General features: G+C 39.3%; 1 protein-coding gene across 2 annotated transcripts in view; it reads left to right on the top strand.

Annotated features, from left to right (window-relative positions):
* Positions 1-13,990, top strand: part of CCNYL1 (cyclin Y like 1) — a 35,505-nt gene extending 21,515 nt beyond the window's left edge. For both annotated transcript variants that reach the window (XM_082763991.1, XM_082763992.1), the window contains exons 7-10: positions 3,087-3,206; positions 5,272-5,438; positions 9,229-9,391; positions 12,228-13,990. In XM_082763991.1, coding sequence (XP_082620117.1) covers positions 3,087-3,206; positions 5,272-5,438; positions 9,229-9,391; positions 12,228-12,344 — 567 coding nt within the window. In that variant the 3' untranslated portion in view covers positions 12,345-13,990. The remainder of the gene's footprint in view (positions 1-3,086; positions 3,207-5,271; positions 5,439-9,228; positions 9,392-12,227) is intronic.
* The last annotated feature ends 2,315 nt before the right edge of the window (positions 13,991-16,305 follow it).

Below are 16,305 nucleotides of genomic sequence, written 5' to 3'. Positions count from 1 at the left end.
TAGGAGCATTCAGTATGTGATTCCAACGTAAACGGTTCTGGTATACCTTTTTAGGCAATCTTTAAGATGCAAAACCTCATAGTACAGGCTAGCTCAAGATTGGAGGAGTGTGTGCTTTTCATGTTCAGTTTGAGCACTACTAGCTTTCACTGTCCTGTAGGACAGCTTACTCTATTTTCTTTCACCTGAAATAAATTTAGCAAAGCTGTAGTGTCTTTAAAAATTCACAGTTCACTCTGTGACTTATTAGAGTGAATGCAGCTTAATTTAGCTCACCTATTTGGCTTGTTAACAATCAGTTTAAAAAAAAAAATGTTTAAAGTTTTGGTAGAGGTTCATCCATAAACAGGACCTATTGTGCTGGGAATTGTATACTTTAATAAACATAACTCTTGACTCAATCAAAATAATGAATTTCAGAGAAAAGCTATATAGATTTCTTGTATGAAATGTGGCACTTCAAGAAAAATACCTGGTCCAAAACTGTTTTAAGTGCCTCAATCAGTTGATTCATATTGAGAATTATTTATGTAAGATGAACTCCATCCGCTTCATCAGACAATTTGTTTTCTTTTTTTTTAGCAATCTGACATGTTTTGATCAGCTCGTATAGCTCCCCTCCTAATTAGTGAGTAGGAATAGAGGAAAATCATTGTATCCTTTAGGGAACACTTAAAGGTTTATTCTATCCTAGTGCAGTACACAGACAGATATGTAGTGTTAAGGCTCTATGTCATACTTTTGAGGGGAAAGGTATAAATTACTTCTTAGTGTCTTTAGCAATAGGGTTTGGGGCCTAGTATCTACGGTTCCTTTAAAGATTAATTGGAAGAAATTTTTGCACAACTTGTCCTCTATAAAGATTCAGTTACAAGGAAGTCCAAATCCAGATAACTATCCAGGCTCTCTTGTCCTTCATTACAAAAGTAACAAACTGCAAGTTACCAGCATCACAGGGCTCAATCACTAATACTGGTCCTAGACTTTTCCTCCTCAGTTCCAGTCAGCAAAAACATGTGGTTTTGTACTGCACATACTGACAGGTTCTGGAGGGCTCCATTTGCTATTCTGCATGATGCTTTTGTGTTTCAGTCAATTCTAGTATCTTCTTCACTTGTCTCTTTATCACAAGTTTTTAGGTACAAGATCACTAATAGAATGTTGTGCTTCCACCTCAGAAATCTTTATTTTTGGGAACCTGGTGTTGCTCAGGAACAGCTTTGTTCTTTGGGTCTACATGCTTCTAGTATTTCCTTGTTTATTTAGCATGTTGCATCCTTCATTTGTGAGGACCTTAACATCCCCACCAGAGAAGTAATGTGGAAGAACACAGATGCAAGTTACTGAACTGTGAGTGTAGCTGGGCCTAGATACTTCTGTATCAGTAAATTAAAGGCTATACTTGCAAGTACATTCCCATTGGAGAAAACTAGTGTTATTGTGAGATCCTTTTTTTTTTTTTTTTTTTTTTTTTTTTTTTTTTTTTTTAATAATGCAAACCCTTTGAATTGGCTTGTAAGTTTGGCTGGATGTAGGAAAAAGAATCTTAAGCACTGACTTATGAGATCTTGTCTACTTGTTGCCTGTTTCTCCTTGCTGGTGAAGGGAGAGAGAGCAGACAATTTATTGCACCGCTTTGGATCCTCTCAGAGGCAAAAGGGGAAAGTATATGTGCCGAGCACTTGTGGTTCTCTTCTGTCCATGAGAACTTGTCTGTGGTCAACAGTATGTTTTTTGTGAATAGTAAGCCCCAATGGTAGTGCCAGGATCTGTTGCTGCATGCTGGTTCGTTTTTCAGAGTAATGCTCAGTTATAGGGATAGCATGTCTTCCCACCTCTTTGCTCCCTTACAAAAGCCCTCTATGCTGACTGTTGGTTCTGTAGACAAATTATAAAAGCAAAAAGTTTTAATACATGTGAGCTTGAGCTCAGCCTCAGTCACACAGGGAATTATGCAAGGGGGATTCTGCCCATGTTATTTATAATGTTGGTTAGTGGTCTATTAGAAGGTTGTGTAGACAACTTACCTCTTCTTTTACTTGACACTGTTATCTGGCTATTTTGAACTACAAAGCCACATGAAAATACTTGCTTCTTTGCTTATGACTACCTGTATAACATAAAGTAGCTGTGCTGTTCTCACCTGGTTCTGTATTGCACTATACCTGTAACCTGGAATACAGGTACCAGTCTTGCAGAATAAATGTGCAAAGCTGGAGTTCTTCATTACTCGTTTTAGGATTGTTTTCACAAACTTAATTATTTATAAGCTTTTCTTCTCTTCTGTATTTAGAAATAAATTTAGCATTTAGTATTTAGAAATTTATATAAAAAAAATAGAAATTAGAGTTAGAATTAATTAGAATTAATTTTAAATTAGAAATAATTCAAATTTAGAAATTAAATTTAAATTTAATCTAATTTTATTAAATTAGAAATTTAAATTTAAATTTAGAAATTTAGTATTTAGAAATAAACTTAGTATCGTGTCACAGTTAAATCTAGCTGTTCATTAGCTTTGTCTTTCTGAAATTTCTCAAGAACAAGTCTGATGAAGACGATGTAAGCTACCATCCAGTTCTGCCTGTGATGAAATTATTGAAATGTGTTCCTATGCTTTTCCTCAGCTGAAAAGGGGATCTTGTGAACTTAATCTTGCTTTTTGAAAAGTCAGTTTTTCCCTTGTGTGTATACACCTGTGATTTTCTTAACTTGGAGAAACTTTCAGGGTTTTCTTTTTAACTTTTTTTTAGTCTGTAAAAAGTTCCATCTGCAATAGTAAGCTCCTTTAATAATGATACTAGTTCATGTTCTTTCCCATTAGTCTTACAGATCAAAAAAGTGTTGACAACACAGACCTTATCAGCTAAATCTATTCCTTTTTTTTGTTTTGTTTTGTTTGCTTTGATTGTAATACTCATTATTGCAAGTCTATTTATTTCTTTCAGTATATGATCTTGTTGTAGCTCTTTGTGACATGAGCATGGTTGTATGAGCTTCTACTTGGTGAGAAGAAATAACTGTGTGTGGCTGTTCTTTACAGTTAATAAAACAAACTTTCAGTAATTCAAAGGACTTTATTTCAGCGGGAAGAAGTTCCAGATGACTACTACAAGCATGACCCTGATCACAAGCACATCTACCGGTTTGTTCGGACACTTTTCAGTGCTGCACAACTGACAGCTGAATGTGCAATAGTGACATTGGTAAGAGATGCCTGATTACTGAAATTTAAGCTTTTAGAATACTTTTGTCCTGTCAGTGAGTGAACTGGGCCAAACCACAATTTAAATAGTTATAGTACCTCATGAAACCATGTTAATTATGAAGACAGAAATCTTTCCAATTAACTCGTTTGTATACTAAGTAGTCACAGAAGTGGTTAAATTTAAAGGAACTACCTTTCCTGTTTATAAATATGTAATGCTTTATTACTTGTCCAATCAAACATTTGTTTATTTCATAATACGTACCTCGGTGAAGAAGCTTGAAAAGGGCAGATAAAATGGTGTAAGATAAACAGCAGGATAGCAAAGACATCTTTTATTTCAGAGGTATGGAGGCAAGAGCAGGAGATTTGACCTCATGTTAAGAACAGTGCACAAATAACACACCCTAAGGGGTTAAGGATCAATACTGCAGGAATTCCATGAGATAAACGTTCTCATTATGTCCTTCAGTCATTGCCACCTCTCTATCTGCCCCCTTTCTTTTCTTTTTTTTTTTTTGAACTCTTTCCCCAGGTGATGTGGATGTACTTGGAACTTAAGAATACTTGTAAAAGGATGTAAGTTCACTACAGGTGTTTGCTTTCCAAAACAGAGATGGGATTAAGAAGGATGATGATACTGATCACTTTCTTTATGCACACACATTTAAGTTTGTCTGCACGTATGTATGTGTGAATATACGTGCACATATGCACACACATGCAGGTATATACCTATAAGTACGTAAAGGGGAAGGAAAAGACACAACCTATATAATGACTGCGTTAGAAAATCTCTTAAACTCTGCACTTCGTTGCACACTAGACTTCAGTCTTCATTGTGGCTTCTGACAAACAATTTGAAAGGAGAACAGAAAAGAACTGTCACCAAAAGACTGTGGCAACTAAGTAGACTCAGCTTGAAGGACTCTTTATTAAGTAAATAAGCTAATTAAAAGGGCTATATAGTTAGAGCTATTGAAACTCAGAGTAGTTTGAGGTTTTTGCTTTTCCAAAGATACACAAATGATTTGACAGAATAAGATGATAAATAACCCCAGGCAATCTAGCCAGCTGAAATATTTAACAAAAAATAGTTGGCTTTAAAGTGGACTTTACCACTAGATGGCTCTGTTATTATAGGAACACTTTTAGTCCACTTGAAGGTTACAAACGAAGGACGGGAAGAAAGCATAAGGAGATCCTGGTAATAGGTATTGACCCTGCCACTGGACCTATTCAACAGCTTCCTGTACCCACCAGGTTTAGGGAATGTGATGTCAAAAACGATCTATATTCAAATTATATATATATATAATATTATATATAATGTAATATTCAAATTTGAAAGTGCTAGTTATTTAGTACGCAGACCATTACAGGAGTGTTAAATAGTAGAAAACTTTTAAGGAAGGCATTGCTTCAATATCTTTGGGCTAATTTGAGATTGCATGGGAACATATCTTAACATATCTTTGAACTTGGATATCTCACTGATGTAGATGAAAGTGGAGGATGACATTGTTGTAGGTAAAGGAATGAAGTCTGTTTCTTGGAGGATGAAGCAGAAATAGTACTATAATGCCTTATTGTGGAGAGGTATCAATTAATGCATCTTTGTCCAATGACTATAGATCACAGTGCTAGTTTTAGTACTTCCTGTTAAGCTGCGAGTGCTGAACCTTAACCATGATAAAAAGTTAGCGTGGTGTTGAGTGATTTACTATCCCAGATAGGCCCTAATAGGCCTTGTCAGTGACTGACTGAAAGAACTCTAGCAGTGTTTCACTGTAACAGCAGTACTTGCTGCTCAGAACTGATTCTTCAGTATCTTTATTTTATACCTTGGTGGTCCAGTTCACTTTTTTCAATAAAGAAACAAACCTCTAATTCTTGAAAGCTGAGATTCTAAAGTGTAAGTAGTTACCCACTGATACTTATTTTTATACACTTAGTTGTAATGGGATAAAATATATTTGCATATTTGATCAGCCAAACATGCTAGTCACAACTCAGCTCTAGATCTTAATTACACATGTAAAACTTTTTTTTTTTTTTTATAGGTTTATTTGGAAAGGCTTTTAACCTATGCAGAGATTGACATCTGCCCTAGTAACTGGAAGAGGATAGTCTTAGGAGCTATTCTGCTGGCTTCTAAAGTCTGGGATGATCAGGCTGTTTGGAATGTGGATTATTGCCAAATATTGAAGGACATTACTGTTGAGGACATGTAAGTTGCAAGGTTTGAATAATCTGTTCTTCCAGAATGGTAATTTTTGTGATCATGCCTTACTGAAAAAAATGTCTCTGGTGCTATGATGTCTGGTGTCAGGCCTCATTCCCTTTTTTAACCTAGGAAACTTGGGTTATCCTTACTTTGAGACAAATCTAGTTTAGTATTTCTGACTACTGGGCTGAGTAACTTCAAAATTAGTTTTTTTTTAACCTTTTTCCTCCAGTGGTGAGCCATGGGACTGGCTGCTTTGCATTGGTGTAACTTCAAAGTGCCCTACATTTATTCTTACCAATAGTCTTTCTGGGGAAAAAAAAAAAAAAAAACTGTTAGAACTAAACTTGTTCCTTGCGTATTGTGTTTTAAAATTTGAAAAATTGCAAGGTAAGTTGTCACTTGTGACTTAGGCTTTGGCTAGATGTAGGAGCAAACATTTAAGTATTTTAAGGTGGCAGACAGGTGTCATTTCTGTTGGTATCTATGGCTCTGTGTGTTGCATCTAGCTGCTGCTACAGGTCTTCCTCTTTGGGTGAATTCATAAACTTGCCTACATTGCTGAGAACAAATTTCTCAGTCTTACCACTCCTTGTTTATGTAAAGCTGTTTCTTGTATATATTCTTGTCTCCGATACTGGATCATTTTTTCAAAAATTTTGAATCCGTTCTCTTTTCCTGCTGCACTCAGCTTTAAACCCTGCAGTTTCAGAGGATGTTCATCCTTGTGGCTGTGGGCCCAGGCTACAGGCTGGAGGTGTGTTTATGTGGAGCAGATTTGGCCCATAAGATTTCTGTTAAATTCCTTCTTGCGAAGCTCTTTCTGAAAGCTTAGAGATGTCAACATTTCTAGTTCTTCTAGCCAATCTCCTGCATTTTCTTTATCATGGTGGTAGAAATCCTAGAAAGCTAGCTTCGCATCACACTTTCTGGCTTTAATAAACTTTGTGAAATGCTCTGTCCTTTTTTGAGTTCCATCGTGCTGTTGTGCTGTGACTGTGTCCAGGCTTATGTAGTAAAAGCCAGTTCTAGTACAAGACAACACTGAGGTGGTAGCAGTTCATACACAGCACTAGTAGGCTACTTAAGTTAAATACTCTGTTCTTGCCCAAAGCTTTCGTCCCTGGATTCAGCATAGAGCTAATGTTTAAAATACAGTAAGTAAATATCTATCTAGGGTAAATTCCTTTAGTAGGAGGAATATCCAGATTTGTTCCTTTTAGGTTGCTTTTTTTTTGGGGGGGGAGGGGGGAGATTTTTCTATTCTAAAAATAGAAGAGTTTGTTTCAATGAAACAGTTTTTGTGTTTCAAATTATTTTGTTTTGCAAATATCAACAGCAAACATAATATCTTGTTTTATGCATACCCCTTGCCTGAGAGTTCTTTGTCTCCAAAAGCAGGGCTGTGCCAGCCTGCTTTCTGGAAAGCATAATTAGTGATTTTATACAATGTACATCTTCACTCAACCTGGCTCAGAGTGCTCATCTATCTGAGGAACATACTTGAAGCATTGCTGCAAATAACTCTGAGATGGCTGAAGTGGGGTCAGCGATGCTAGGAGTGCTGGAGTATACATCTTGCTCTTTTTGATGTCCCTTCTTCTAGCCCTATTTGGGACAAATCAAATTGATAGCACTGAAAATATCTGTAACAAGCAGGATGTTTATTCTCTATTGCCAGTGCTGGGTCTCCTGAAATTGTCAGTACTTACATTTTCAAAGCAGTGATGGTGCTGGGAAAAAAAAAAAAAAAAAGAATTTAGGTGGTTTTTTCCTCCCTAGTTTGAGGATGGGAAGAGAAGCTGTGGATGCCCCACCTCTGGAGGTGTTCAAGGGCAGGCTGGATGGGGCTTTGGGCAACTTGGTCTGGTGGGAGGTGTCCCTGCCCGTGGCAGTGGGACTGGAATCAGATGATCTTTAAGGTACCTTTCAACCAAAAACCATTTATGATTCTGTGATTTGTTAAAGAATGTGTGCTACTGGCCTCGTGAGTAACAGATGAATTAGTTTGCCTTAGTTTCCTTCCACTCAAGATAGATAAAGTGCTCATCTTCTTTTTTTCCTACCACAAGCCCTTTCTCCTTTGACCAAAGCAAAGTTTGTGTGTGTTTGTTTTTAACTGAAAATGTCTTTTTGGTTGTGGTGTTCTTTGTTTGTGTGTTTTGTTGTTTTTGTGGTTTTTTTTTTTTTTTTTTGGGGGGGGGAGGGGGGCATGTTTTGGTTTTGCTTGCTTACTTCTAATGGGGGAAAAAATCAAAGGAAATTAAACTGATATTTGGAAGTCATCCTTTGTCAAAACTTGCTTGCTTTGATTAGAGTGAATCCATAATCACTGAAAAATTAACTGTGCAGCTGCTAATCTTGCTGTGATTGCTTGTTAAGGGGACACATGCTGTTCATTCTTTCAGCTACATATATTTGTAAATAAGGCACAGCAAACACATGGGCATTATGCTTTCCCAGGTTTTAAACCACTATTAATAGTCTTGTTAATCCAATGAAGAATTGTATTTTTATACAATTAAAATGTATTAGCGTAGTGAGTACAAAAGGGGCAGTGAAGAGCATTTATTCACAGGGTAAATCAAGCTCTGATCAGCTGATCATCAAAACATTATCTGATTTACATTTCTATAGGCTTATGACCATATGAACAGGAAATTAATTTTGGCACTAGGTTCAATGGTGCTCAAGTCCACTGTGCTAGACACAAGCACAAAGCTGCTATTGATATTGAGACCCACCATCCAATACAGGACACAACCTGGATGATTCCTTCATTTATTTCTTCCCTGACAGGTAAAACATCAATTTTAAAAGCTCCCAAAAAGCAAGAACAGCCTTGGCACTGAATTTGTGCAACATATCTCCTGGTGTATTTACACTTGACTTACACAGTTGCTACATCCTATAGATAAAGGTCTGTTGCCAGTAGGAACAGTCGCCGTGACTTAGTGTTGAACTGAATTGCTTGGTTTGGGTACCACCCGGTTCTCCCAGGTTGATTTGTTTATTTAAAATAAGTTTTTCCTCTGTAGAACATCTCTGATATACTTGACCATGGTACAGTAGCTGAAACAGCTTTCTTTTTATGTCACAGCTCTTTCCCCACTTTCCTCCAAATATTTTGCCCAGTGAAAACAGACGAGTGAGTAAAAACTGGACAGTGCCCTTTGACACAGTACTTTGTTATCCTGCCTAATGCTATTGAGGAGAAAATTCCTTCTCCCACCTAATGCTGCTTATTTATTTATTTATTGGAGATGAATCCATGTTGCTTCAAGAGGCTTTTTTCTGTGAGATAATAGCAGCAGCTCTTCATAGATCCATTTGTTGCCGTGGTGATCTGCCTACTCCTTTTGTTAGTCCGCCTCTACTTCAATAAACCCCCTTCCTGTTATCAGCCTGGTGAAAATGTCTGCAAGTTCTTCAGAGCTAATAAACAGCATACATCATTCCTTTCATCTGATCACTATAGTGTGGGGCCGTACAAGAGAGTGAGAATGGCGCATGAATTGTACAGCTGCACTAATGGAACTCCGAAGAATGAGCCTCCTGGTCAGCCGAGCGAGTGCACGACAGGGCACTACCTTTCTCTCTTAGCTGAAGGTGCCAGGACTCAAAAGCTGCACCTTGTTTTGAGCACCAGTGAATGAACTGTCTCTTGAAACTAATAATGCAGGCCTCTCAATGACTATTTCAAAGTTACTGGTTTTAAAAACTAGCCTGAGGTCTCTTCAGAATTTTCTGCCAGCTGAAACAATCTTTTTTTCCTTTGTTTTCTGCCTCCTAGGAATGAGATGGAAAGACACTTCTTGGAGCTACTGCAGTTTAATATCAATGTTCCTGCCAGTGTTTATGCCAAATACTACTTCGATCTCCGCTCCCTAGCAGATGACAATAACCTGAGCTTTCTGCTGGAGCCTCTTAGTAAAGAGAGAGCACAGAAACTGGAGGTAATGGTCTGAGGTTGGCTGAGCAGGGGATTGTGTGTGTGCGTGTGCATGTGTAGTAAGAGCATCTGTTGCTAATCATATTAAGTGGCGGTTAGAAAAACTAAAAAGCTTTTAGATTAGTGTATTACTATTACAGGCTGATTTAACCCCTTTATAACTACAGTTAGCGCTTTTAAAATCATACCTAGGCTAAACTAGTATCCTGAGGAAAGGAAGGGAACAGAGATCATGGAAGTCTAGCAGATCACTAAATAAAATGGATTTTTGGAACTGTAGTTCAGCTAGGCTACTGAAGATTGAAAGGATTAGTGTCATATGTAATGGATTGTCTGTCCTTCCCTGGTCACAGTCAGTATTCCAAGCACCTAGAGACAGTCACACTTGGACCTTTCTAAATACTACCAGCTGAAGGTTTCCCACTGCATCCCACTGCACAGCTGCTTTTAAATTTAGAGGGAGTGCTCTTACTGCTCTCATGGTTTAATAAACCATTTGTTAGGGGGGCAGCTGCAGAAATAGTATGTTTCTTTTCGCAATCTTTAGAACCTCACATTTCCAAAGAAATGTTGCGTTAAGACAAACTTTTGGGATAGCTGCTTCTTAGGAGTACTTCAGCATGTCCAGAGGAGTATAAATATAGATTACTGACCCTTTTTGCTAAATGGAGAAGGCTGCCCTGCTGCAAGTCCCCACAGCATTCCTTCATATGAAGGCTTGTTTTGAAGACCTTTTCCAGTGTCAGACTTTATTCCTTGTTGGTGAATATATATACGATACTTTGGAAATATCTAAACTACCTGGGTTCCCAGGCAAAATTTCTTGTTGGATCAGTGCAACCTTTCATCTGTCCGGGTTTAATTGATGACTGTGCATGTTGTTTTGTTGACCTTTCAACAAAGGCATTAATGCAGGCCCTGTGTACACTGATACCATAACCCCTTTCAAAAAGGGGTGTGCTATGGTATTCTTGTCTATTGTCCACCCCCAATAATTCTGCCAAGTGCCTTTTTTTTTTTTTTTTTTTTTTTTTTATTTCATCCCAAAGTGGTTGAACTTTGGGAATAAGTGTGATCCCTCCTGGTCCTTTGGAATGATAGGTATGATATGTCTACAAATTCCTTTATTTAAAGTTAAGCAATGCAGCTCTTCTGCTTTGTCTCACCCTTGTTACTTGCACTTTAAGCTAACACTGTCACTAATTGTAAATGTGGTTGTAGGGCAGTTCATATTCCACAGGAAATTGTTTACTGAACTGCTCAGTGCCTATGGCATAAGTGGATGATTTACAGATTGTGAGCCAGTTTTGTTTCTTCTTTGCTAGCATTTGGGAGCTTGGTATTTAAAACCAGAGTAATTTTCAGCATGGCGTGTGATTTGCCATAACACACCTACTAACACACAGAGGGCATTTTGATTTCTAATTCTGAAACATGATAAATATTTAAACCATTTGCTAAACTTCTTTTTAATTCTACCTTTCTGTTAGAGGCACATGAGAAGCTGATAGGAGCCCTTATGAAGCAGTGAATTAGTATTCCAGGGACTGAAAACTGATTTACAACATGTGGGTGACTGGGGCTAAATATGTCAACACAGGTTGCCTTATGATTGATGTGCTAGCATTAGAACAGGATGGAGAGTCTGTCTGGTCTTGCACTGGGAGCTCATACAGCCAGTGTCTCAAAGAATGCCACTCTTGAGCCAAATGCATGCCTCCAGAAGGTCGGCAGAAATAAATGTAAATAATTATTTTAAAATACACTTAAGAGTTTATTCATGCTCAGAGTGCTTTTCACCTTTTGAACTTCCAGAACACTTGGCTGTGCTGAATGGGTTCTGCCTTAAAGGGAAGGTGTAGGCTTGTAGCTTATTGCAGGACTCTGAAAGTTCATCTGGTGCTAGATGGTAAATAATTAATGGAAGTAAATGTTCAGAACTGAAATTCAGTTCAGCCTTTTATTACTGGCATCCTTACTTGTTTGCATTGATCATGTCTGAAAGCTTCAATCAGAAATAGACTTTATGGGGAGGATACACGTTATTTTCTGGACAATTTTGTTACTAGAATTGAAATAATTTGGCTTGATACTAGAAAAGCTGCACTGGACTAAAAGCTGCTTGAAATAGCAGAGAAGAGGTAAGCCAGTAAGTGGCTGAAAAAGCCATTAAATATTAAGTTGTCCACACGTGCTGGTATTTAATAGCTGTGTTAGTGCCATGGTTATTGCTGTGCCATTGAGCAGTGGGCTGCCCTCCCTTCTTGACCTGATCACATGAGTGATCTTGGGAAGCTTGGGGAAGAAGGTGTAGAGAAAGTAAGGGCAAAACTAGAGGTCCTAGTACAGCTTTGTTTTCACTGAGTGGCCAAGGTACTTGAGGAAGTACAGAAACCGTTTTAGCTTGAGCCTTTTCTCTCATAAATGAGAAAATTTTGCTATATGCATTTTTGTGCTGTTAAAAACCTAAACACTAGACCTAGCTACTGTGTGCGCTTCTGTACATAACTTGCACAAACTTGTAAGTCTGAAATGAATCCAAGTTTGCCATTAGGTAATGAGACTGGCAGATGAATGAAGATACTCAGATATGGAAACCACTCACCTTTCTAATGTCTTAATTCCAGATGGATAGGATTCTTGTTAGCATGGGGAGGGACCCCCTCAATGTTTTCCCTCCAAAGTAGTTCTTATTTACTGTCATTCTTGGTTTAAAAAAAAAAAAAAATCACAGCTACAGGGTGCCTGCTGTGTTGGTATGACACTTGTAAAAGCTTCCTTGAAATGTTCCAGTTTTTCTAATGTGTATTTTTGTTTTTGTTTCTGAACATGATACCTAGGCTATCTCCCGGCTGTGTGAAGATAAATACAAAGACTTGTCAAAAGCTGCTATGAGACGTTCTTTCAGTGCTGATAATTTAGTTGGTATCCGCCGTTCTAATGCCATCCTCTCCTGAGGAGAGAGAAAGGTGCAGCACCATGAACCAGCATCCATATCAATCGGAGGAATACCACCACTCCATGCACACAAGCCAGCGGTGATGGTGTCTTCCAGCAAAAGGAGGAGAGGAGGGGTAAAATTAGCCAAGGGAGCCCAGAGCTCGAGGAGCATACTTGGTGCAAAAGACAAGACCTTTATCAAATCAACTCTCTCCTCCTTTTAATTTATCCAGAGGTGCAAAAACAAACTTCTCTCCATCTTTTCCCCACAGATGTTTGCTTACTATGTAGGCCTATAGCTGTGAACTCTTGAGGTTTTTAATAATAAGTAGTTTTAAATTTTAGAAGTTAAACACTAACCACATGACTATAGTTACAATGTTCTTCCCTCCTCTCCCCTGTCATCCAGAGTCTCACTGCATTTGTATTTCAGGAAAATGCAGTGTTAACAAAAACAAAACAGAAAATGGGACTCTTTAAAGTATAAAGCCACTCTGGAGCTGAAAACAATAGCATAGACATGTGTTGATGGTTTTTTCCCTGGTTTGGCTACTAAAAGCTGCTATTATTGGTGATCTGTTCGTAACCAAGAAGCTGCACAGCAGGAAGGAATCCCAGCTCTGCACCAACTTCACTCCAGTAGAGATTGTCAAAAGACTTTGAATGTTTTGTCTGGGGGCAGAGAGATGGTTTTATGTATTGTTAAAATATATAGGGTCCATGCTGCATTTCTTGTGAATTATGGTGCTTCTCTCACTTTCTAATACTTATTATTGCTCCGGAAGAGACGCAATCTGTATATTTTTTCTGAGGCATTGAATGAGAAAGTTGGTCTGGAAACATCATCACCATCCCAAACAGTGTAGCAATCCAGTGGTAAATGGCATGTGTGCAGCACTGCTTCTCGAGTTCTACTGCAGATCTCTTGTGCTATATACAGTGGAGTTCCTAAAGCTGATATTGTGCATCCATCTGGCTCTCCTTGAGTATTTGTTTCTTGGGAGGAATTTATATTCATAACGAGACAGTAATGAGTTTGAGAATCCTGGACTACCTAACAGGGTAGGTTTAAAAAAAAAAAAAAAAAAAGTTCAATTTATAATTGTCAAAAATATTTCTTTAAAACTTTTTTCCCCCTAAAGTGAATTTTATCTTGTGCAACTGCTCTTGGGTTTTGTTCCTTCTGAGACTTTGGAATGGGACCTCACTATCAGGCTCTGAACCTGAACTCTAAACAGGATAAGTATTATTAGACTCTTCCTGTTACAAGTCTTTGTAATATCTTCCCTTCTTGGATCCAAATAGATTCTAGGCAGTTTGTCCTAGGAGCAGATCTCCCTCCAAATGGCACGGTTTCTGTGCACTTCCTCTTCCAGCCAAGGTCCAGAAACTTGCACTGAATAGCAAGTCCATATGCTTTTGAGAGTGGGGATGTCTGAGTGCAATCGGTTTGGCTGCACTCAACTGTTAAAATGATGCATAAAGTCTCTTGTGGTATGCAAATATGCCAGCCCCTGGCTCTCAAATCCATGGAACTTGGCACTTCAGGTATTGATCACAATTCAATTTTGAAAATAATGCTACATCTTCAGGTGGTTTTCCTTTCTCATGTTTGTATTAAAAGAAAAGCTAATAAACTCTATTTTAATTAAAGTTAAAGGTAAATGTGTGTTCTGTACAGTTGTCTGATTTCATTCCCCTCACAAGTATTTGGTGCTGTGCAGTTTCTTTCAAGTTACGGCAAAAGCGGGGGGGGCTGGGGGGGGAATCAGTGGTGTGCATTAGAGCCTTCCCCTTTCCCCATACCAGCACCCTGTGTTCATTTTACTGCAGTTACTTGTGAACGTCTCTGGAGCCGGCAGCAGAGGTCATTTGGCAACTGTGAAGTGCTCAGTCTGCAGCATCGGGCAGGGCCCTGGCAGCTGGCTTCAGCTGAAGGAGTGGCAGGAGCCTTATGAAGCTGCCCAGCTATTCCCCTGCATCGCTTCCACTTGGAACTGGGCTCAGGCTGCTCCAGTAACTAATCACTGACAGTTTCTTTGCACATAAATGACCTTTAAGTAGGGTGAATCTGTCTGGAGGTGATTTTATGTTTTTAAGTCCTCCCTTGAGTGCTAAATTGGAAGCTACGAGTGACCAACTCCTGGATTGACTTGTGACCTAATTGCTAATGAGCTTTTCTTTCCTTAGCACTGCCAGGTGCCTTCAACTTTGTGAGGTCAGTCTGGATTCACTTCACTGCGGGCTGGCACGTGGTTTCTGCAGATACAGCCATTCAGCTCCAAGGTGCGCAGGAGACTCGTGGCAGGCCCTTTACCTTTTTGCCAAAGGAGATGAAGGCTCTTCCTGCTGATCTGTCTGGCAGGTAAATGACGACTCAAGCTGACAGCTGCTTCTGCATCCTGTCTTCCAGGAGACTGCTGCTTATAACTTAATTTTGTCTAGAGCCTTAACTGGCTCCAGTTTTTCTGTAGCTTAGCCCAGAGCACTTAGTCGATAGGATTTTGATCTGTTCAGCAGATACTAAATAGAGCTCAACTACTACATGACCTCTTAAGAGAGGGAGAACAGCAATTCCATTTAACATTTAACATTCTGGTCTATCTGAAAGAGAGCCTGGAAAACAAACCTACAGCATTTCTTAAATAAACAATAAGAAGTAAAACTTACAGAGCGCACTTGAGAGGAAGAACAGTGATACTGTTTCAGAGAGAATTCTATTTAGGTGGGTCTGCTGTGAGCTGAACTGGGGTGGGGTATAGATACCCTGTAACTTCCGCTATTCTTAATGTTGGCAGTTCTGTTCTTACAAAGGCAAAATAAAAATTAGAATCATAGTAGGATTAAAGTGAATGTTACCTACCTCTGCTCCTTCTGTTCACCTACAGGAATGACGTATCTTGTGACAGGAACGCTTGTTTCTTGCTACCCAACAGCTGAATAATATTTAATCTGTGGTGAGCTAACCTCTGGCTGCATTCAGTTCCAGGGTAGTACTCCTCAAATGGTAGGAAAATAATTTGCTTAGACAGTAGCTACATCGTGGTCCATCAAACATAATACAAGCATTGTGTGTTTGTTGTCCATATGGGGAGCAAATCACTATTTCTGGGCTACATTTGGCCCTTGGGATTCAGCAGGCCTCTACCTTTGTGTATGGAGACTGTGTATTTTGTTTCTAAGGGAATTTTATGAGAACTACTTCAGTGTGGGTTTGGCAGCTAAGAGGACAGGCACTTCAGGGATGGAATAAATGTCAAGAACATTGCTTCTGGATAAGAATATAGGCATCAAGACTAACCTGAGCAAGCAGAAGAGGCCACAAGAGCAATTGAGGTGAGAGCTTGTGCAGTGGAGCTGGCAGCCATGTGTGGGCAGCCCGCCCTGTTCAGAGCTCAGCACCGGGAGGGCTGCTGCCCTGTCCTGAGCTGCTGTTCCCGCAGAGCAATAGTGCAGCAGCAATGCTTAGGCCTGGCTTTCTCATAACATTCTCTGTAAAAAAGGCAATCACAACAAATGCAGTGTGACACTACAGAAGTGAATATAAGTGCACTGCTGTACTAATACATCCCCTCCCCACCCCCCCAAGTTTAATAGCTGAGGAATGCATGTGGCTGACCGTGGGTTTGTTTGCCATAGAAGTCTCAGGCTGCCTTTGTGGACAGGCATTGCTAGAAGAAACCACCACGTTGCCTACTGCTCCTGTGATGTAAGAACCCCATTTGTGAGGACACATGCTCCCTGTGCTGTCAGGTACTGTCATTCCCCATACCACCAAGTAAGTGAACTTTTGCTGCATTTGCACTGTTCAACTCCAAAGGAAGCCAGTGACTACCTCAAGGGTAGCCTGAGTTTTCCAAATGGGGCATGGAATATGCGCTGTCAGGGTGGGCTCTGTGCTGCCATACAGGAGCAGAGTCCTGCAGGTGGCTCACCAACAGCTGCCTGTAGCAATGGCCCTTCCCTTGCTTGAAATGA

Source organism: Aythya marila (genome assembly GCF_965140915.1).
Source record: "Aythya marila genome assembly, chromosome: 6".
Classification (NCBI taxonomy): Eukaryota; Metazoa; Chordata; class Aves; order Anseriformes; family Anatidae; genus Aythya; species Aythya marila.
Note: the sequence above shows the minus strand (reverse complement) of the source record. Positions and strands in the feature narration are given on the sequence as shown.